Source organism: Mobula hypostoma, chromosome 9 (genome assembly GCF_963921235.1).
Source record: "Mobula hypostoma chromosome 9, sMobHyp1.1, whole genome shotgun sequence".
Lineage (NCBI taxonomy): Eukaryota > Metazoa > Chordata > Chondrichthyes > Myliobatiformes > Myliobatidae > Mobula > Mobula hypostoma.
In genome coordinates this window covers 148,811,700-148,835,719 of record NC_086105.1, presented here as the reverse complement: position 1 = coordinate 148,835,719, position 24,020 = coordinate 148,811,700, and the positions used below count along the sequence as shown (strand labels likewise).

At 48.6% G+C, this 24,020-nt stretch overlaps 1 protein-coding gene across 9 annotated transcripts in view; it reads right to left on the bottom strand.

The window, feature by feature from the left end:
• Window positions 1-4,850: 4,850 nt before the first annotated feature.
• capn15 (calpain 15) overlaps window positions 4,851-24,020 on the bottom strand; it is a 316,435-nt gene continuing 297,265 nt past the window's right edge. For 8 of the 9 annotated variants that reach the window (XM_063059439.1, XM_063059442.1, XM_063059436.1 and 5 more), the window contains 4 exons: window positions 21,171-21,406; window positions 18,432-18,598; window positions 13,491-13,669; window positions 4,851-8,749 (listed from right to left, as the gene is read on the bottom strand). In XM_063059439.1, the coding sequence (XP_062915509.1) occupies window positions 8,572-8,749; window positions 13,491-13,669; window positions 18,432-18,598; window positions 21,171-21,406 (760 nt within the window). In that variant the 3' untranslated portion in view covers window positions 4,851-8,571. The remainder of the gene's footprint in view (window positions 8,750-13,490; window positions 13,670-18,431; window positions 18,599-21,170; window positions 21,407-24,020) is intronic. The other variant, XM_063059437.1, reaches the window with a different exon arrangement.

The following is a 24,020-nucleotide window of genomic DNA, read 5'->3' as shown; positions in this document are numbered from 1 at the left end:
ACCAATTTCATAGAGATTTTTTGGAGGAAGTTACCAGGAAAGTTGATGGAAGGCAAGGCAGTGGATATTGTCTACACAATGTTCCCCTACACAAACTTCTTGTCTCATTCCCTAATAGCAGATCAAGTATCGCACACTCTCGTTGGGACTTCTATGTACTGATTAAGGAAACTTTTTCTTGAACACACTTGACAAACTATTTCATCTAGTCCTTTCAGTATAGGTATCCCAGTCAATATGAGGAAAGTTAAAAATCTCCGATTATAACAACCTTATGTTTCTTGCAACAGTCTCTTCAAATTTGTAGCGAACTCTCTACTCCAAATGTATTTCTCTAAATCCCGGGTACTGTTGGGTAGCCCCATTAACGGAGTCATAACTTTCTTATTTCTCAGTCCTACCCATAACCCCTCACTAGACTAGTTCTTCAGTCGGTCCTGACGGAGCACTGTCGTGACATTTTCCCGGACGAGTTACCCGCCCCTTCTCCTTCAATCCCTCCCGCTCTGTCGCGTCTAAAACAACAGAACCCCCTGCCAGTCCATCCCCTCCTGCAACCAAGTTTGAATAATAGTTACAATGTCGTAATTGAAATTCCAGGGGTGGTAACCCCTGCCCTGACCTCATTCGCCTTTTCTTGTATTGAAATGTACTCAGCTCAAGGTACTGGTCACACTGATGAAGGGTCTCGGCGACTGTTTACACTTTTCCATACATGCTGCTTGGCCTGCTGAGATCTTCCAGCATTTTGTGTGTGTTGCTTTTGATTTCTGACTTTGTCTGAGGTCTTACCAACATCTGTCTCCACAACCTCTCCACTACCTGTTCTGGCATTCCGGTTCCCATCTCCCTGCAACTCTAGTTTAAACCCCACTGTGCGGCATTAACAAACCTTCCCGCTAGGATATTAGTCCCCCTCCAGTTCAAGCGCAAATCATCCCTTCGGTACGGGTCCCACCTTCCCTGGAAGAGAGCCCAACGATCCAAAAAAAAAAATCTTATGCCTTCCCTATAACACCAACTCCTTAGCCACGTATTAAACTGTATAATCTTCCTAGTTCTGGCCTCACCAGGCACGGTTAGCAATCCTGAGATCACAACCCTGGAGGTCCTGCTCGTTAAGTCACACCTAACTCCCTGAACTCGCTTTGCAGAACCTCGTCACTCTTCCTACCCATGTGATTGACACCAACGTGCAGCACGACCTCTGGCTCTTCACCCTCCCACTTAAGAGCACTGAGGAATCGGTCTGAGATACCCTGGCACCTGGGAGGCAACATACCATTCGTGAATCTCGTTCGTGTCTACAAAACCTCCTTTCCATTTCCCTAACTAATGAATCCCGTATCATCACAGCTCGCCTCTTCCCCATCCGAGTCTCAGTCAGCCTAAGAGCCAGAGACCGGACCGCTGTGACTTTCCTCTGCTAGCTCATCCCCACAACAGTATCCAAACCTGTTGTTGAGGGGAAAGGCCACAGGGGTTCTCTGCACTGGCTCCTTAACCCCTTTCCCCTTCCTGACTGTCACCAGTTTCCCGTGTCCTGCACCTTGTGTGTAACTACCTCTCTATATGTTCTATCTATCATCCCTTCAACCTCCCAAATGATCCGGAGCTCATCCAGTTCCAGCTCCAACTCCTTATCAGGGTTTGTTTTACGCTGCAGCTGGATGCACTTCTCACAATTGTCATCGTCAGGGTCACTGGATGTTTCCCTGCCTTCCCACATCCCACAAGAGGACCTTTCAACTGTCCTGCCTGCCGAAGGGTTTCGGCCGAAACGTCGACTGTGCTCTTTTCCAAAGATGTTGCCTGGCCTGCTGAGTTCCTCCAGCATTCTGTGTGTTGTTCGGATTTCCAGCAACTGCAGATTTTCTCATCCACTATCCTGCCTGGCACCTCTGTTCAAGCTGTACAGATATGAACAATAGACTGTGGGGTGGGGGAACTGTACCTACAGAGCACTGTGGACATAGAGGGAATGAGATTTTTGGATGCCGGGAATGGTGGACCTGAGTTATAAGGAAAGATTTAATAGGTTAGGACTTGATTCCTTGGAACATAGAAGATTGAAATATACAAAATGAGAGGTAAATGCAAGCAAGCTTTTTCCACTGAGGTTGAGTGGGACAACAACCAGAAGTCACGGGTTAAGAGTGAAAGGTAAAATGTTTCAGGGGAACATGAGGGGGAACTTCTTCACTCAGAGGGTTGTGAGAGTGTGGAACGAGCTGTCAGCGCAAGTGGTGCAAGGAAGCTCGATTTCAGCGTTTGAGAAGTTTGGAGAGGTACATGGATGGGAGGGGTATGATCGATGGGACCAGGCATTTTTAATGCTTTGGCGCGGACTAGATGGCCATGTGCTGTACCTTTCTGTGACCCTATGACCCACACCCCCTCAACCATCAGGCCCTTGAACCAGTGTGAATAACTTCACTCACCTCATCACTGAACTGATTCCACAACCTACGGACTCACTTTCAAGGATTCATCTCATGCTCTCATTTTTTTCTTTTTGTGTTTTCACAATTTCTTGTCTTTTACACACGTTTGTCCGTCCGGTTTGTACAGTTTTTCATTGATCCCATTGTGTTTCTCCGTAGCTCTGTGAATGCCCTCAAGAAAATGAATCTCAGGGTTGTCTGTGGTGACATATATGTACTTTGATAATAAATTTACTTTGAACTTTGAATAAATGACACATTTTACTGTATGTTTCGATGTGCATGTGACAAATCAATATAACCTTGCTCTTTAATCATTGACATGAAGATTTGGATAAAGAGATGGATGGGTGGTTAGAGGAATATGGGCAAAGCGCAGGCAAATGGGACTAGTTTGCTGGGCACCGTGGCTAGCAGGACCAGATGGGTCGAAGGGCCTGTTTCCACATTTACTGATAGGTTTATATTTCCCATAATCTCTGTACTTGGATGAGATGTTCAAGATTGTTTAATGTCATTTCCGGTAAGTAATTGTAAAGGAGAATGAAATAATTGTTAGTCTGAATCTGATGCAGCAAAAAAAAACACAATAAGATCAAGAACATAATAATAACTTTTTTAAAACTCTATAAATAAACTGTAAATACATAAGCTAGCTTATATATAGAGAGTGATTGTATGTTCATGAAGTGACGCCAGGCACAAGAGTGCCTGTACATAAGGTGACTGACAGAAAATGATAAAGTAGTAAAGGTTGGGGGTGTGGAGGGGTGGGTTAGTGGGTGAAGGTGTTGATCTGCCTTACTGCTTGGAGAAAGTAACTGTTTTGAGTCTGGTGGTCTTGGTGTGGATGCTCTGTTGCTTCCTCTCTGATGGGAGTGGGTGGGTGGGTGGGTGGGATCCTTCATGATGTTACTGGTCCGTTTCCAGCACCTTACTGAATAGATGTCCTTGATAGTAGGTAGACTAGTGTCAGTGATGTGTTGGGCAGTTTTGACTGCCTGTTGTAGAGCCATCCTGTCCACCACAGTGGAGTTTTCATACCATGCAGTGATGCAACTTGTTAGGATGCTCCCTACCGCACATCTGTAGAATGACGTGAGTATAGGTAAGCATCGTCTGGCTCTCTGCAGCCTGCTCAGGAAGGAGGGGCTTCATATCCTCTATAACCTCGGTACTCACCAGTACAGGCTGGGTCTCCTCACCCCGACCAGCAGGTCTGTCCTGGTCCTGGTCCTGGTCCCTTGATGTGACTCGGACACAGACAGATGGTGTGGGACAAGGTAAGCTCCCTGCCACACTGTGGTACCGGGTCCAGAGTGGGGGCACTAGGCAGTGCAGTACCCAGCGCTGTGAGCTCGTGATGGTCCTGCGGCAGAACAGGCAGATTCAGGGCTCAGAGGTTAGGGAAAGGGGCTGTTTGCTCTGAAGCTAATCAGGGAGCTGCCCTGCCTTCCCACTTCCTCCTGGAATTAAAAACCAAACCAAACGGACATTGTGTCGATGCATTACATGTACAGTAACGTACGCAACTCACAGACACACACACAGACACACTCACACACACACACACACAGACTCACACACACACACACAGAGACACACACACACACACACACAGACACACACACACTCACACACACAGACACACACACTCACACAGACACACACACACACTCACACACAGACACACACAGACACAGACACACACACACTCACACACAGACACACACTCACACACACACAGACATACACACACACACACACATACACACACACACTTACACACACAGACACACACACTCACACACACAGACACACACTCACACACAGACATACACACACACACTCACACACAGACACACACACACACAGACACACAGACACACACACACACACACAGACACACACACACAGACACAGACACACACACACTCACACACACACTTACACACAGACACACACACACTCACACACACAGACACACAGGCACACACACACACACAGAAATTTGCTATTTTGTGGCCAGAGTACAGAGCAATATGTAAGAAAACTATAAATGACAGCAAGAAGTATATAATAAATAGGTAGAGCAAAAATAGTGAGGTAGTGTTCATCGGTTCATTGTCCGTTCAGAAATCTGATGGCGGAGGGGAAGAAGCTGTTCCTGAAACCTTGAGTGTGTGTCTTCAGGCTCCTGTACCTCCTCCCTGATGACAGAAATGAGAAGGGGCCGAGTCCTGGGTGATGAGGACCCTCAGTGATGAGTCACCTTCACTACACACTAACACACTCACTCACAATGCTCACACACACACGTACCTGAATATATTCACAAAATCACACTTACATTCACACACAGAGTTTACAAGTCAGTCATTATAAAACAAAATTTATTTGGTCCATTGGAACCTGAGATTTTTGAAACTACATGATACATATATATATATTTATATATATTTATATATATATATATAGACTCTAAAATTGATAAAACTCTTGGTGTTGTCGCTTTCCAGTCACAGGGTGGAGAGTTGGCTCTGTAAGTGCTCACAGGCTGGTTCAGATTCAGCTCACCTGAGGCCGCACTGACAGGACGGACAGTGGGTGGGGATGGGGAAGCTCGGCCAGCGGACGAACAACATGAGGAGGGATGACCGGTGGCAGCAGTGACAGGGTGGGGACGGGCAGTTCTGTCGGAGATTTAGGACGTCTTGGTTTGCTGGGACGTAACCCTCTGTCCTGCTGTATGTCGTAGGCATGCTGTGCGTTGGGGGGAGGGGGTCCAGTGATGGAATCATTCTGTGCATTTTGGGCTCAGTTACCACAGAAACAATCTCCCAGGTTTTAGAAGAGATTATAAATCCTCAAGCTCTTATTAAAACAATTAGTAAAGTTCCTGTGAACAATCCACAACAAATTACTAGATCAGATTTACAAACCCAGCCACAGTAGTGAGGGATCAGCTGGCTGCCAACTTTACCTGCGTCCTTGGGGAATCCCTTTCTACCGCAAAGCAAAATCACCCTGTTGTTACCAGATCACATCTCACCCCAGCCTTTTGTTACAATGGGCAGAGACAGAAAGATACTGCCCCAACCTTTCGATAAAGATTCATTTAAAGAACTATGCTCGCCACAATTTAACACATTCCCGTAGGAAAACCACCCAGTCTGTGCTGACTCACAGAGCAATCTCTGTAACTATTCTCTGGCCGGTGTATCGCTTCACAGTGCCAGCGAACGACGACTGGCGTTCAATTCCGGCCGCAGCCTGGACGCAGTTTGTGCGTTCTCCCATCACTGTGTGGGTGCTCCAGTTTCCTCCCACAGTCCATTCGTACGGGTCAGGGTTAGTCAGCTATGGGCGTGCTATGTTGCTGCTGGAAGTGTGGTGACACTTGTGAGCTGCCCCCAGCACGGCTTCAGACTGGGTTGGTCGTTGACGCAAACGACATATTTCCCTGTACATGTGACAAATAAAGCTAAACTTTAATCTTCCCCCCAAATTCTACCCCTCATCCACACAGGAGGGGCACCTTATTAAGTCAGTGCCCCCACACATCTTTGAGAGGAAACCAGCCCTCCCCCCGGGGGAAACCAAGCAGATGGGCTAAACCCAGGGACAACTTGGAAGATTGCCCAGGTCAGAGGACTGTGGCGAGCTGCAGTTGCCGGCCTTTGCCCCAGTGGTGATGATGGTCTTACTGAGTGACCGAGGAAAGCAGAGCCCTCCAAGGTAACCCACACGGTTTCAGGGAGAGCCTGTGAACGCCACACAGACAGAACCAGACATGGCTGAGCAAAGCAGTGAGGTAACAGCTCGTCTGAGGCAGCAGCAAACACATTAAAGGCAGATTCAGACTAAATGTGTGCTCACAGTGCGTTATCAGATTGGGCGGAGACCATGCCAGCTGTGGGTATAGGTGACACTGTTCAGGACTCGGAGATTTACCACAGTAACATCCGGTTGCACCAATAACCAGCACCGACTCGAGGACTGACTACAGAGCAGTGTGAGTTACGAAGTGTGCACCTTGGCTAACAGCAGCCTCCTGAACCCGGTAATGTCCCTGACTAGCCTTGTACCTGAGTCTGTCTTAACTCACTGGATGCAGCCGCATTTAAGTTGTGTTTTTTCTTTATGCTTTAGTCCAATGAACATTATTCGTCTCACTATAGGAAGGATGTGGAAGCTTTAGAGAAGGTGCAGAGGAGATTTACCAGGATGCTGCCTGGATTAGAGAGCATGTCTTATGAGGATAGGCTGAGTGAGCTGTTTTTCTCTTTGGAGTGAAGGAAGATGAGAGGAGACTTGATAGAGGCTTACAAGATGCATAGATGGAGTAGACAGCCAGAGACTTTTTCCCAGAGTGGGAAGGGCTAATACAAGGAGGCATCATTTTAAGGAGATTGGAGGAGGGATGTTCGAGGTAGGTTTTTTACACAGAGAGTGGTGGGTGTGTGGATCGCCCTGCCAGGGGTGGTGGTAGAGGCCGATACATCTGGGACATTTAAGAGATATTTAGGCGCTAGATAAATGAAGGGTTATGTGAGGGAAAGGGTTACATTGATCATAAAGTAGGTTGAAAGATTGACACAAAGCTGTGGGGGCCAAAGGTTCTGTACTGTTCTACTGTGCCAAAACATTTTCCACCAAACATGGTTTCCATCAAACTCCTTCATCTGGATACAACCTGTTCTAAACCAGGGGAGGCAGGATCTGTACCTGAGCCTCTCACTGATACTGGAGCATCAGGACACACCCACACCCCTTTGGAAACCGCCCCAAATTAACATCATGGCTGTAGCAGTGAGTTTCACATAGATGCCGACCATGTTAACCATGTAGAAAATCAGAGTGACCACGTTAACCACGTAGAAACTCACAGAGTGACCACGTTAACCATGTAGAAACTCAGTGTGACCACGTTAACCACGTAGGAACTCACAGAACGACCACATTAACCATGTAGAAACTCACAGAGTGACCATGTTAACCATGTAGGAACTCACAGAGTGACCACGTTACATGTAGAAACTCACAGAGTGACCACATTACACATAGAAACTCACAGAGTGACCACATTAACCATCTAGAAACTCAAAGAGTGACCATGTTAACCACGTAGGAACTCACAGAGTGACCACGTTACACGTAGAAACTCACAGACTAACCACATTAACCATGTAGAAACTCACAGAGCCAACCCCGTTAACCATGTAGAAACTCACAGCAAGCAGAGTGTGGCTGGCTGGGGACTGTGATTGTAGTGCAGAGTTTGAGGAGAGGACAGGGGCCTTTGTGAGGTACGGGAATGAGTAGCTGTCACAGGGGCAGACGTGTCAGAAACATGGAATTTTATGAAAATGTTCACAAAAACTATCAATTCTTACGTAGAAGAGAGTGTCAGGGTTTATGATTAAGGATGATCACCACTCTGGCTGTGTGTGTTCAGAGGCACCTTGGTGGGGTGATGAGGCGAGGCCGGGTGGTCAAAATCTGAAAGCAAATCTACAAAGGTATGCTTGGGGAGGTGGGGGTGTGTGGGAAGGGGCTGGGTTCTCATGTCTGGGAGGGAAGCTGGCGAGCAGGGATTCCTGAGGCTCTTGGTGCAGCTAGGCCGGGAGAGATTCAACCCGTCACCACAGCAACGGCAATGGAGATAGCGATCAAGGTGATGGGGTGGGAGTCAAGAGGATGGGATCCAGGGATCCTGGGAGTGGGGTGGTGGGTGGGTGGGTGGGAGAGGGACCCAGGGAGGGGGCGATACTGAGGGAGGGTGTGATCTAGGGAAGTATGTGATTGAAGGGCAGAGAGAGATCTAGGAGAGGAAATCCCAGGATCCCGGAGAATGGGAATGATCCTGGGTGGGGGGGGGGAGGATGAACCCAGGGGGAGGGAGATTTGAGTTTTGAGTCGGGGGGGTGATGATAGGGCCCCAGATAAGGTTTAGAGACCCTACCCCCTGGGATGGGGGTCTTCAGGGTGGAGACCGGCTGTTGGTGAAGTGGATTCCCCTTCCTGGATTAGAAATTGGAGCAGATGTGATATCTGTCTCCCCCACCCACCCCAACCTCAACAGAAGAGGGTAGGGGTCGGGGACAACGGTGGGGAGCAGCTGTCGTCACAAGGGCCGGGGGCAGTGCAGGCCAGAGACGTCGGGCGTGAGCGGGGGGCTGTGTGTGCCCCTAGTCGAGGACCATTCGCCCAATGAATGCTGCACTGCTTTGCGGTGAGCCAGCCGGTGGGTGATGGAGAAGCCAGCGTTGCCTTCCAGCTGGGAGAGTACCACCAACACCTGCCTGAGGGGAGAAAAGACAGCAGTCAGTACTCGACCCCACCCTCGGTCCCTCCCCTTCTTGTGACCCAGGGTCCCAAGATGAAACACCCCCTCCCACAGATACTGCCAGACCCAAATCAGAAACACAAGAAAACAGAATCAGGTTTAATATCACTGGCATATATCAGGAAATCTGTTGTTTCACACTGCAGTCAACCACACCTCACACCATTGGACATGGAAGCAGAATTAGGCCATTCGGCCCATCGAGTCTATTCCATCATGGCTGATTTATTATCCCTCTCAAACCCCAATCTCCCGCCTTCTCCCTGTAATCTTTGATACCCTGACTAATCAAGAATCTATCAGCCTCCACTTTAAATATATCCAGTGACTTGGCCTCCGCAGCTGTCCGTGGCAATGAATTCCACAGATTCACCACCCCCTGTCTGAAGAAATTTGTCCTCATCTCCCTTCTAAAAGGATGCCCCTCTATTCTGAAGCTGTGCTCTCTGGTCCTAGGCTCCCCAACTACTGGAACTATCCTCTCCACATCCACTCTACCTAGGCCCCTCAATATTCAGAAGGTTTCAGCAGATTCCAGCATCTGCCATTCTTGTGCCTACTTGTGAAATGATCGCAGTTTGCTAGCAGACGTGAATTCATATATTTCATTATGTATCAGCTTATTCTCCTCCAGAAGTCATAGACAGACCAGTTGTACCTCCTGTCCTGGTTACAAGTCAGTGAGCCTGACATCAGTAGTGGGAAGGTTATTGGAGGGTTTTTTTTTTTTTTTTTTTGAAGGTACTTCCTTTTTTTAAAATTTTATTTTTATTTGGATAAGGAGTTCACAATTATCATGTACTTTTTTCACACATATAACCTTTTCCATTTTTTTATATGTATAAAACTACAATTATTTAGGAGGGTATTCTAAGGGACCAGATATATAAGTACTTAGAACCATAGAACCATAGAAACTACAGCACAGAATCAGGCCCTTTGGCCCTTCTTGGCTGTGTCGAACCATTTTTCTGCCTAGTCCCACTGACCTGCACACGGACCATATCCCTCCATACACCTCCCATCCATGTATCTGTCCAATTTATTCTTAAATGTTAAAAGTGAGCCCGCATTTACCACCTCGTCTGGCAGCTCATTCCACACTCCCACCACTCTCTGTGTGAAGAAGCCCCCCCTAATGTTCCCTTTAAACTTTTCCCCCCTCACCCTTAACCCATATCCTCTGGTTTTTTTCTCCCCTTGCCTCAGTGGAAAAAGCCTGCTTGCATTCACTCTGTCTATACCCATCATAATTTTATATACCTCTATCAAATCTCCCCTCATTCTTCTACGCTCCAGGGAATAAAGTCCTAACCTATTCAACCTTTCTCTGTAACTGAGTTTCTCAAGTCCCGGCAACATCCTTGTAAACCTTCTCTGCACTCTTTCAACCTTATTTTTATCCTTCCTGTAATTTGGTGACCAAAACTGAACACAATACTCCAGATTCGGCCTCACCAATGCCTTATACAACCTCATCATAACATTCCAGCTCTTATACTCAATACTTCGATTAATAAAGGCCAATGTACCAAAAGCTCTCTTTACGACCCTATCTACCTGTGACAACACTTTTAGGGAATTTTGTATCTGTATTCCCAGATCCCTCTGTTCCACTGCACTCCTCAGTGCCTTACCATTAACCCTGTATGTTTTACGTTGGTTTGTCCTTCCAACGTGCAATACCTCACACTTGTCAGTATTAAACTCCATCTGCCATTTTTCAGCCCATTTTTCCAGCTGGTCCAAGTCCCTCTGCAGGCTCTGAAAACCTCCCTCACTGTCTACTACACCTCCAATCTTTGTATCATCAGCAAACTTGTTGATCCAATTTACCACATTATCATCCAGATCATTGATATAGATGACAAATAACAATGGACCCAGCATTGATCCCTGTGGCACACCACTAGTTACAGGCCTCCACTCAGAGAAGCAATTCTCTACCACCACTCTCTAGCTTCTTCCATCGAGCCAATGTCCAATCCAATTTACCACCTCTCCATGTATACCTAGCCACTGAATTTTCCTAACTAACCTCCCATGCGGGACCTTGTCAAAGGCCTTACTGAAGTCCATGTAGACAATATCCACTACCTTCCCTTCATCCACTTTCCTGGTAACCTCCTCGAAAAACTCCAACAGATTGGTCAAACATGACCTACCACGCACAAAGCCATGTTGACTCTCCCTAATAAGCCCCTGTCTATCCAAATGCTTGTAGATTCTGTCTCTTAGTACTCCCTCCAATAACTTACCTACTACTGACGTTAAACTCACTGGCCTATAATTTCCCGGATTACTTTTCGATCCTTTTTTAAACAACGGAACAACATGAGCCACTCTCCAATCCTCCGGCACTTCACCCGTAGACAGCGACATTTTAAATATTTCTGCCAGGACCCCTGCAATTTCAACAGTAGTCTCCTTCAAGGTCCGAGGGAACACCCTGTCAGGTCCCGGGGATTTATTCACTTTAATTTTCCTCAAGACAGCAAGCACCTCCTCCTTTTCAATCTGTACAGTTGCCATGGTCTCACTACTTGATTCCCTCAATTCCATAGATTTCATGCCAGCTTCCTTAGTAAATACAGACGCAAAAAACCTATTTAAGATCCCCCCCATTTCCTTTGGTTCCGCACAAAGCCGACCACTCTGATCTTCAAGAGGACCAATTTTATCCCTTACAATCCTTTTGCTCTTAATATACTTGTAAAAGCTCTTTGGATTATCCTTCACTTTGACTGCCAAGGCAACCTCATGTCTTCTTTTTGCCCTCCTGATTTCTTTCTTAAGTATTTTCTTGCACTTCTTATACTCCTCAAGCACCTGATTTACCCCCTGTTTCCTATACATTTCATACAACTCCCTCTTCTTCTTTATCAGAGTTGCAATATCTCTTGAGAACCAAGGTTCCTTATTCCTATTCAATTTGCCTCTAATCCTGACAGGAACATACAAACTCTGCACTCTCAAAATTTCCCCTTTGAAGGCTTCCCACCTACCAATCACATCTTTGCCAGAGAACAACCTGTCCCAATCCACGCTTTTTAGATCCTTTCTCATTTCTTCAAATTATATAGACATGGATGATTAAGGATAGTCCGTATGGCTTCATGTGTGGTAGGTCATGTCTAACCAATCTGAGAGAGTTTTTCAAGGAAGCTACTAGGAAAGTAGATGAAGGCAAGGCGGTAAATGTGGTCTATGTAGACTTCAGCAAAGCATTTGACAAAGCCCCACAGGGAGGATGGCCAAGAAGATTCAGTGGATTAGACATTGGCTTTGTGGGAGAGGCCAGAGAGAGGTAGTGGGGGGGCGTCTCTCTGACTGGAGGCCTGTGACTAGAGGTGTGCTGCAGGGACCGATGTGGGTCCCTTATTGTTTGTCATCGATATCAATGATCTGGATGATAATGCGGTTAACTGGATCAGCAAATTTGTGGATGACACCAAGGTTGGGGGTGTAGTGGACAGTGAGGAAGGCTATCATGGCTTACAGAGGGATCCGCATCAGCTGGAAAAATGGCAGATGGAATTCAATGCAGACATTTTGATACGACCAACTAGTGTAGATCTTACACAGTCAACGGTAGGGCACTGAGGAGTGCGGTAGAACATAGGGACCTGTGAATACAGGTCCATAATTCATTGAGAGTGGTGTCACAGGTAGATAGGGTTGTAAAGAAAGCTTTTGGCATATTGGCCTTTATAAATCAAAGTATTGAGTACAGAAGAGGGGATGTTATGTTGAAGTTGTATAAGATATTGGTGAAGCCTAATTTGCAGTATTGTGTTCAGTTTTGGTTATCTACCCACAGGAAACCTGTAAGTAAGGTTGAAAATACAGAGAAATTTTACAAGGATGTTGCTGGGTCTGGAGCACCTGAGTTATAAGGAAAGATTCAATAGGTTAGAACTGTAGTCCTTAGAATGTAGAAGATTAAGGGGAGATTTGATGGAGGTATACAAAATTATGAGGGATATAGATAGGGTAAATGCAAACAGGCATCTTATACTGAGGTTGTGTGGGACTACAACTAGAGGTCTTAGGTTAAGGGTGAAAGGTGAGATGTTTAAGGGGAATGAGAGGGGAAACTCCTTCACTCAGAGGGTGGTGAGAGTGTGGAGCGAGCTGCCAGCACAAGTAGCAGTACAATTTTGATTTTAATATTTAAGAGGAGTATGGATAGGTTTGTCGAGGGGAAGGGTGTGGGGAGACAAGTACACAGGGGCTCCTATCCTCTGGAGCGGAGTGGACTGCCTGTGATGCAGGATCTCGAGCTAAAGTGCTGCCTAACCCCTGCACGTGGTGAGAACTGTCCAAAACAGGCCCTTCAGCCCATCTAGTCCATGCTCAACCATTTAAACTGCCTACTCCCATCGACCTGCCCCATTCCAGAGACGTACGAGTTAGTAGGTTATTGATTACATGGGTGGTGTAACTGGGCTGTGGGAACTCATTGGCCTGGCACTGTGTTGTATCTCTAAATGAAGCTTTAAGTACACTCAGCAGGTCAGGCAGCAGGTTGGGAACCCTTGCCGTATATGTACTTTGATCATAAATTACCCCTCTCCGTAGACACCACCTGACCGGCTGAGCTCAGCATTTTGTCCCTGTCACTGCGTGCTTTGCTTGCAGGGGTGTGAGAGTGTGAGCAGTGCCGTCAGGGAGCTGGGGCTGGGGGCTGGGGTTACCTGTGTAAGGGTGGAACACTGTCTGTCGTCTTCAGGCTGCTGCGTGTCGACACCACGTTGAAGCTGTCTGAGCAGTCACATGACACGTGGAGGTAGTATTTATCGTGTCGATTCTCCACCACCACAATGAGCCCAGCCCAGCCGTGGGTCAGGTAGTAACAGGTCATGCCCTCGCGGCCCTGTCCAAAGGCAAAGGGGTTCTGGTTAGGCTCCACATGCAACCCCGCCCTATCCCCAGCCCCATGCGGCCTTGGAACGGCAGCCAAGAACAATCAAAGGCCTCACCACCCACCCCTCCCCGCGCCCATCGGGTAAACAGTACGAACAGCTGAAAGCACGCAGCACCTGGTTCAGACTCTTGTACAATCAGTCCGACTCCTGACCTCGCAATCTACCGGAAATTTGAGAAGTCAGTGTTCATGCCATCAGGTTGAAGGCTACCAGACAGAATATAAGGTGTTGTTCCTCCAACCTGAGTGAGGCCTGATCCCAACAGTGGAAAGGCCATGGATAGACATATTGGAATGGGAATGGGAAGTAGAATTAAAATGGGTGGTCACTGGGAGATCCTGCTTCTCCTGGCAGTTGGAGCGTAGGTGCTCAGTGAAGCTGTTTCCCAATCTCTGTCAGGTCTCACCGATGTACAGGAGGCCACACCGGGAGCACCAGACACAGTATATGACCCCAGCAGACCCACAGGTGAAGTGTCGCCTCACCTGGAAGGACTGTTTGGGACCCTGAGTGATAGTGAGGGAGGAGGTGTAAGGGCAGGTGTAGCACTTGTTCCGCTTACAAGGATAAGTGCCAGGAGGGAGATCAGTGGGGAGGGATGGGGGGGACGAATGGACAAGGGAGTCGCGTAGGGAGCGATCCTGCGGAAAGCAGGTTGGGGGTTGGAAGATGTATTTGGTGGTGGGATCCATTTGGAGGCAGTGGAAGTTTCGGGGAATTATGTGCTGGATGTGGAGGCTGGTGGGGTGGTAGGCGAGGACGAGGAACCCTCTCCCTGGTAGGGTGGCGGGGGGATGGGGTAAGAGCAGACGTGTGTGAAATGGAAGAGGTGTGGTTGAGGGCAGCGTTGATGGTGAAGGAAGGGAAGCTCCTTTCTTTGAAAAAGGTGGACACCTCCTTCGTTCTAGGATGAAAAGCCTCATCCTGAGAGCAGAAGCGGCAGACACGGAGGAATTGAGAGAAGGGGATGGCATTTCTTCAAGTAGTAGGGTGGGACGATCTATAGTCCAGGTAACTGTGAGAGTTCGTTGGTTTATAATGGACATTGGAGGATAAGCTGTCTCCAGAGATAGAGACAGTGAGATCGAGAAAGGGAAAGGAGGTGTTGGAAATGGATCTGGTGAATTTGGGGACGGGGGGAAGTTGGAGGCAAAGTGGATGAAATTGACGAGTTCAGCATGGGTGCAGAAATCAGTACCAATGCAGTCGTCGATGTAGCATAGGAAAAGTGTGGGACGGTCACCAGTGTGGGCTTGGAATATAGACTGTTCCATCTAGTCGACAAATAGGCAGGGATAGCTGGGACCCATGTGAGTATCCATGGCTACACTTTTTGTTTGAAGGAAGTGGGAAGAGGCAAAGAAGAAATGATTAAGAGTGAGGACAAGTTCTGCTAGTTGGAGGAGAGTGGTGATGGAGGGGAACTGGTTGGGTCTGGTGTCCAGAAAGAAACAGAGAGCTTTGAGGGCTTCCTGCTGGGGATGGAGGTGTATAGGGACTGGACATCCACAGTGAAAATAAGATGACAGGGGCCAGGGAACCTGAGATCCTTGAAAAGATCAAGAGCGTGTGAGATGTCTTGGATGTACAAACCCCATTTCCAGAAAAGTTGGGATATTTTCCAAAATGCAATAAAAACAAAAATCTGTGATATGTTAATTCACGTGAACTTTTATTTAACTGACAAAAGTACAAAGAAAAGATTTTCATTAGTTTTACTGACCAACTTGATTGTATTTTGTAAACATACACAAATTTAGAATTCGATGGCTGCAACACACTCAACAAAAGTTGGGACAGAGGCATGTTTACCATTGTGTTACATCACCTTTCCTTTTAATAACACTTTTTAATCGTTTTGGAACTTAGGATACTAATTGTAGTAGATTTGCAATTGGAAATTTTGTCCATTCTTGCTTGATATAAGACTTCAGCTGCTCAACAGTCCGTGGTCTCCGTTGTCTGATTCTCCTCTTCATGATGTGCCATACATTTTCAATAGGAGATAGATCTGGACTGGCAGCAGGCCAGTCAAGCACACACACTCTGTGTCTACAAAGCCACGCTGTTGTAGCCCATGCAGAATGTGGTCTGGCATTGTCCTGCTGAAATAAGCATGGACGTCCCGGGAAGAGACGTCGCCTTGATGGCAACATATGTCTCTCTAAAATCCTAATATACGCCTCAGAGTCAATGGTACCTTCACATACATGAAACTCACCCATGCCGTGGGCACTGATGCACCCCCATACCATCTCAGATGCTGGCTTTTGCACCTTTCGCTGATAACAATCTGGATGGTCGTTTTCATCGTTGGCACGGAGAACTCGACGCCTGTTTTTTCTGAAAACTAGTTGAAATGTGGACTCATCTGACCACAGCACATGGTTCTACAGTCTTTCGGTCCATCTGAGATGAGCTCAGGCCCAGAGGACTCGCCAGCGTTTCTGCATAGAGTTGATGTACGGCTTCCTCCTTGCGTAATACAGTTTCAAGTTGCATTTCTGGATGCAGCGACGGACTGTGTTGAGTGACAATGGTTTTCCGAAGTACTCCCGAGCCCAGGTGGCTATAATTGTCACAGTAGCACAACAGTTTCTTAGGCAGTGCCGCCTGAGGACTCGAAGATCACGCACATTCAACAGTGGCTTCCGACCTTGCCCTTTACGCACTGAGATGTCTCTGAATTCTCTGAATCTTTTCACAATATTATGTATGGTAGATGTTGAAAGACCTAAGTTCTCTGCAATCTTGCGTTGAGAAATGTTCCTTTTGAACTGACTAACAATTCTCTCACGAATTTTGGCACAAAGGGGTGAGCCACGACCCATCCTTGCTTGCAAAGACTGAGCCTTTGATGGACGCTACTTTTATACCCAGTCATGATACCTCACCTGCTACCAATTAGCCTGCTTAATGTGGAGTCTTCCAAACCGGTGTTACTTGAATATTCTGTGCACTTTTCAATCCTATTTTAACTCTGTCCCAACTTTTGTTGAGTGTGTTGCAGCCATCAAGTTCTAAATTTGTGTATGTTTACAAAATACAATTAAGTTGGTCAGTAAAACTATTGAAAATCTTTTCTTTGCACTTTTGTCAGTTAAATAAAGGTTCACGTGAATTAACATATCACAGATTTTTGTTTTTATTGCATTTTGGAAAATATCCCAACTTTTCTGGAAATGGGGTTTGTAGATGGGAAGGGACTGAATTAGGGGGGATAAAGCAGAGTCGAGATAAGCTGATATGAGTTCAGTTGAAACAATGGGACTGTCTGGACAAGCAGGTATGTGGATCTTGGGTAGGAGGTAGAAACAGGAGGTGCGGGGTGCAGGAACTATGAAGTTGGTGGTGGTGGCTGGGAGATCCCCAGAGTCGATAAGGTTGGCCTGGTGTTCCTTAGTGGGGCCTGTTGGAAGGGTAAGAAAGAGGAGGTGTCTGAGAGTTGGCTGTGGACTTCGGCAAGACAGCGGCCAGTACACCAGACTACTACAGCACCTGCGAGTTTGATAGTGAAGTTAGGATTAGTGTGGAGGGATGCAGAGCGGAGCGTTCGGAAGGAGTGAGGTCGGAATAGGAGAGAGGAGTGTTAAAGTCTAGATGGTTAATGTCCTGTCAGCAGTTGGCAGTGAAAATGTCCAGGGCAGGCAGAAACCCAGAGCGGGATGTCCAGGAAGAGGAGGAGGGTTGAAGACGGGAGAAGGGGTCGTCAGTACGGGGTGGGGAGCCCTTGAATAAGAGATAGGTTCGGAGGTGGTAGAAGGAGAGCTCAGCGTTGTGGTAGGCATGGAACTCACTGAGGTGTGGGCGCAGGGGACAAAGGTGAGGCCCTTACTGGGGACAGAACGTACTGCCTCTGAGAAGGGAAGGTTAGAGGGAATGGTGAAAACACGGCATGGACGAGAGCTGGGATCGGAGGGGGAAAGGGGGTTGGTAGTGTCTGAGGGGAAAGGAAGTTTGGGGTGTTCAGGGATGGTGGGGTGGAGGAAGAAGGAAGTTGGAGGGAAAGTAGTTGATAGGGTGGTTAAGAAGGCTTATGGCATGCTTGCCTTGATTATTCAAGGATTGAGGTAAAACATCAGGAAGTTTTATTGTAACTTTATAAAACTCTGGTGCAACCGCATCTGGAGTATTGCATATAGTTCTGATTGCCCCACTATAGGAAGGATGTCGAGGCTGCAGGAGAGGTTTACCAGGATGCTGCCTGGTTTAGAGGGCGTGTGATATCACGAGGGGTTGGACAAACTTGGGTTGTTTTCTCTGGATTGGTAGAGGCCGAGGGGAGATCTGATAGAGGTTTATAAGGTTATGAGAAGCATAAATGAAGTAGACAGACAGTATCTTTTTCCCAGGATTGAAATGTTTAATGGCAGAGGCAAACATTTGAGGTTAGGGGGATAACTTGAAAGGAGATGTGAGGGGCAAGTTTTTACACAGAGAGTGGTGGGTGCCTGGAATCTGCTGCCTGGGTGGTGGGTGGTGGGAGACACATTAGGGACGTTTAAGAGACATTTAGATAGGCTCATTGTGTAGGCAGAAGTTCAGCGGGCTGCTTGATCACTAATTTAATTGGCTGACACAACACTGTGGGCGAAGGACCTGTTGCAGTCCTGCTCAGGTCTATGTTCTATAGCTCAGATGTTTCAACGCTGACATCCCTGCCCTGCGCAGCTCACACTCTGCTGTGAAGAGAGAGCAGGGACTCCCTACCTCGTGCCTCTCTCCCTTGTGTTCCGTCAGCAGGATCACTGCGTCGGCCAGGGTCGTTGGCTGGGAATTCACCTGTTCTACCATCACCGGTTTGTAGCTGTAGACGGCCAGGATGTGTCCAGGAAACTCGGGCAAACTTCGCCCACTGCTGGTGGGACTTGAAACTGCTGCAGCGGGAAACAGGGCTACGTGAGCGTGGCGATAAAGGGTTAAAGATTCGCTTTACTTATCACATGAACATCGAAGCTTACAGTGAAATGTGATGTTGTGTGAACAACCGACGTGGGATATGCTGAGGGCAGTCTGCGAGTCTGGCAATGCTTCTGGTACCAACCATCACTCGAGTCAACTACGATGTTCTCCTATTGGGTTGTCTACTGGGTGGGTCCTCACGTGCCTGGCCCGGCCAGTCGGGCACCAACACAGTCCGAGGATGTGCAGGGGGCAGCCACAAGCGTCGCCATGCCTCTGTGCCCACAATGTATTAACCCTAACCTGTACGCCTCTGTGCCCACAATGTATTAACCCTAACCTGTACGCCTCTGTGCCCACAATGTATTAACCCTAACCTGTACGCCTCTGGTGCCCACAATGTATTAACCCTAACCTGTACGCCTCTGGTGCCCATAATGTATTAACCCTAACCTGTACACCTCCGGTGCCCACAATGTATTAACCCTAACCTGTACGCCTCTGGTGCCCACAATGTATTAACCCTAACCTGTACGCCTCTGTGCCCACAATGTATTAACCCTAACCTGTACACCACTGTGCCCACAATGTATTAACCCTAACCTGTACGCCTCTGGTGCCCACAATGTATTAACCCTAACCTGTACGCCTCTGGTGCCCACAATGTATTAATCCTAACCTGTACGCCTCTGGTGCTCACAATGTATTAACCCTAACCTGTACGCCTCTGTGCCCACAATGTATTAACCCTAACCTGTACGCCTCTGTGCCCACAATTTATTAACCCTAACCTGTACGCCTCCAGTGCCCACAATGTATTAACCCTAACCTGTATGCCTCTGGAAAGCGGGAGGAAACTGCAGTACGTGGGGGAAACCCACGTGGTGACAGGGAGAATGAGAGCAGTTGGAACAGTAAAGCATTACGCAACTGTGCTGCCCCACAGCGTGAACAGGTAAGAGGAACTGACGGGAAATACTTCACGCCTGGTGCGCGCTGAGCAGCTGTCTCTCCCGGGTTCCCTCCGGAGTCCTGTAGCTGTGCACCTTGTGCCAGGGGTGGGGTGTGTGTCCCTGTGAATGCCCAAACATTACCAACCCCCAGCTTTCATCAAAGCAGGTTCCAGCTCCAGCGACCGGAAGATCAGAGTTCAAATCCCGCCGCTGCTTGTAAGGAGTTTGTTGGTTCTCTGGCTTAGGGTTGGTAAGTTGTGGGCAGACCATGGTGACACCTGTGGGTTGCCCCCACACAATGCTCAGACACAAACGAGGCATTTCACTGTCTGTCTCGCTGTAATGATGCACGTGTGACAAGTAAAGCTCATTCTTACCATTACACACTTTCTAATGATGGCTCAGTGGCAAAGCGGTTAGTGTAACGTTATTACAGCAGAGGTGACCCAGCCACTGTCAATTCCCACCACTGTCTGTAAGGAGTTTGCCCCTTTCCCCGTGACCTCCGTAAGGAGTTTGCCCCTTTCCCCGTGACCTCTGTAAGGACTTTGCCCCTTTCCCCGTGACCTCTGTAAGGACTTTGCCCCTTTCCCCGTGACCTCTGTAAGGAGTTTGCCCCTTTCCACGTGACCTCTGGCTGCTCCAGTTTCCTCTCACAGTCCAGACATATATGGGGTAGTAGGTTAATTGGTCACCTGGGTGTAATTGGACAGCGTCCTGAGACCCTGCCCATCTCACCAACCTCAGCTGCAGACACCTTAACCCAGAAACCTTTTCCGGGCCCCTCACCCTTCCCTGAGACCCAGGAACCGTCCCTGAGAACCAGAAACCTTCTCCGGGCCCCTCGCCCTTCCCTAAAACCCAGAGATCCTCCCTGGGTCCCTCACCCTTCCCTGAGACCCAGGAGCCCTCCCTGGGCCCCTCACCCTTCCCTGAGACCCAGGAACCCTCCCTGGGCCCCTCACCCTTCCCTGAGACCCAGGAGCCCTCTCTGAAACCCAGAAATCCTCCCCAGGCCCCTCACCCTTCCCTGAGACCCAGAAACCCTCCCCGGGCCCCTCACCCCTCACCCCTTGCCAATAACCTGAGCCCTCCCTGAGACACTACCCCTCTCACCCAGCTCTGCCCCTGGCATCCTGAGTGAAAAGCGGCCCTAACCTACACTCAGACCCAGACCACAGTCCACACTCTCTGTCACCACACCCTCTTTCAAAGCAACCCTCCATCCTCAGGATCTCTTACTCCCCTCGCCCTGTGCTCCTGTGTTCACCATTGATCCCCCCCAACCCCACCACCCCGCTCACCCAATGGTTCCCAACAGCCTGCTCTCACTCCACACCCTATGTTCCTGTCTCAATGGACTGGCCCCCGGCATGACACTGAACTTTGTCCCCACTCTCTTTGCCTCCATGGCCACTTCTCTTTCTGGGGATCCCCACCCCAGACTGCAGATCTGTTCTCTGACCCCCCCCCACTCCCCCACACACTACTCTGGCATCTTTACCCTCTGTACATCGACCCTCCACAAACGGGCATCTTGGTTCCCCCTCCTGATGGAGGTGGGGGATTACTCCAGCCCTTGGGTTTCCCTCACCTGCGGCGGGGGACAGCGACGGCGAAGGCATTGACATCTGCCAGTGGTTGAAGGCACAGCAGACGACGGCATACTCGCCAGGCTCCAGCATCACGTCGCAGCCCACAAACTTCTTCACCGCCCGCTTGCTGTGTGCCATCAGCCTGCCCAGGCTCAGCCGGTTGCCGGTGGAGAACGACGCTCGGAAAACCATGATACACAGGTCCAGCAGGTGGCTGTCAGATGTGTCCGATCGCCTGGGACGCAAAGATCAGAGGTCAGGGGGCAAGTGACCACAAGGACCGGAGGTCAGGGAGCAAGTGACCACAAGGACCAGAGGTCAGGGGGCAAATGACCACAAGGACCAGAGGTCAGGGGGCAAGTGACCACAAGGATCTGAGGTCAGGGGGCAAGTGACTACAAGGATTGAAGGTCAGGGAGCAAGTGACCACAAGGACCGGAGGTCAGGGTGCAAGTGACCACAAGGGCCAGAGGTCAGGGAGCAAGTGACTACAAGGACCAGAAGTCGGGGGGCAAGTGCCTTATGAGGTTAGGTTGAGTGACTTTGGGTTTTCCTCTTTGGAGAGAAGGAGGATGAGAGATGACTTGATAGAGATGTACAAAATGATAGGAGGCAGTCAGAGGCTTTTCCCCAGGGTGGAAATGCTAATACAAGGGGGCATAATCTTAAGGTGACTGGAAAAAAGATTCGGCGGATGTCAGGTTGTTTTTTTAAATATATACAGAGAGTGGTGGGTGCTGGGAATGCCTGAATGCCTGATAGGATTACATAAGTAAGTTAGTTTACATTCTGTGTTGCAAGCCTACACTGGTGTCACTCCCCAACTCTTCCCTTGCTACATCGACGACTGCATTGGTGCTGCACCCGCGTAGAGCTCGCGACTTCACAACTTTGCCTCCAACTTCCACCCTGCCCTCAAATCCAGCTGGTCCATTTCCGACACCTCCCTCCCCTTTCTCGATCTCCCTGTCTCCATCTCTGATGTCTACTAGAAACCCACAGACTCTCACAGCTACCTGGACTATACCTCTTCCCACACTCTCACTTGTAAAAATGCCATCCCCTTCTTTCAGTTCCCCCACGTTTGCTGCATCTGCTCTCAGGATGAGGCTTTTCATTCCAGAACTAATGAGATGTCCTCCTCCTTCAAAGAAAGGGGCTTCCCTTCCTCCACCATCAACGCTGCCCTCAGCCGAATCGCTTCCATTTCGTACACGTCTGCTCTCACCTCATTCTCCTGTCACCCCATCAGGAATAGAGTTCCTCTTGTCCTCACCTACCACCCCCGCACCTCCGCATCCAGCACATGATTCTCCATAACATCCACCACCTCCAAAGGGATCCCACCACCAAGCACATCCTTCCTGTCCCCCCACTTTCTGCCTTCCGCAGGGATCGCTCCCTATGTGACTCCCTTGTCCATTCATCCCTCCCCACTGATCTCCCTCCTGGCACTTGTCCTTGCAAGCGGAACAAGTGCTACACCTGCCCTACACCTCCTCCCTCACTACAATTCAGGGCCCCAAATAGTCCTCTCGGGTGAGGCGACACTTCACCTGTGAGTCTGTTGGGGTCATATACTGCATCCGGTGCTCCTGGTGTGGCCTCCTTTATACTGGTGAGATCAAAAGTAGACTAGGAGACCGTTTCACTGAGCACCTATGCTCCATCCGCCAGAAAAAGCGAGATCTCCAGTGGCCACCCATTTTAATTCCACTTCCCATTCCCATTTCGACATGTCAGTCCATGGTCTCCTCTACTGTCACGAAGGGGTCACACTCTGTTTGACCTCTGTATCTCTTTCACCAATCAACTTCCCAGCTCTTTACTTCCCTCTTCCCCCTCCCGGTTTCACCTGTCACCTGGTGTTTCTTCCTTCCCTCTCCCCACCTGCTAACCTGGACTCCTCATCTTTTTCTCTCCAGTCCTGATGAAGAGTCTCGGCCTGAAACGCTGACTGTTTACTCTTTTCCAGAGGTGCTGCCTGGCTTGCTGAGTTCCTCCAGCGTTTTGTGTGTGTTGCTTTGATTTCCAGCTTCTGCAGATTTGCTCTTGTAAGTAAGTTGATAGGTTCTTGATTAGTCAAGGTTATGGGGAGAAGTCAGGAGAATGGGGTTGAGAGGGATAATAAATCAGCCTTGATGGAATGGTGGAGCAGACTCAATGAGCCAAATAGCCTAATTCTGCTCCTGTGTCTCATGGTCTTATAACTCAGGTCCTCAAGTCCTGTCAGCATCCCTTGTACAGTAAATGCTCTCTGTACTCTTTCAGTCTTACTGATACTGTCTGTACGCTCTTTATCTTATCGTTCTGCTTTGCACATCTCCCTTAAGCTTCCCCCTCTCAAATGAAATCAATCAAAATCAAATTCAAGTTTAATTATCATCAAACAGCAAAATGAAAAAGCGTTCCTTTGGGGCCAAGGTACAAAACATACACAGCATATTCAAAATAGCAAGCAAAAAAAAATTGTCATTCCAAAAAAAAAACATAGATAGTCCAAGACCCTGAGTGACGTGTCCCACAAGTTGATTGTACAGATCACCGGAAATGCGCAGATCCAGTCTGTCATTCCACTGATCAAACACTGGAGGGCAGCACCAATGGGAGAGGCTATTCCCCCAACCGAGCTCGGGCACCATGCTGCAGTGCCTCCAGTGTCTCTCTCTTGACCCGCAGCAGCAGGCAAGCCTGCGGCTTGAGGCCTACTCCTCACTACAACAGAGGCCACGCAGACGCGGCTCCCACACCATCAAACAAGGGAAACAGGCCTGCAGCAAATTATGTTATCAATGTCCACCAGGGTCTTACGATCGCAAGAGAAACAGGATAATCATCCACAGTTACAC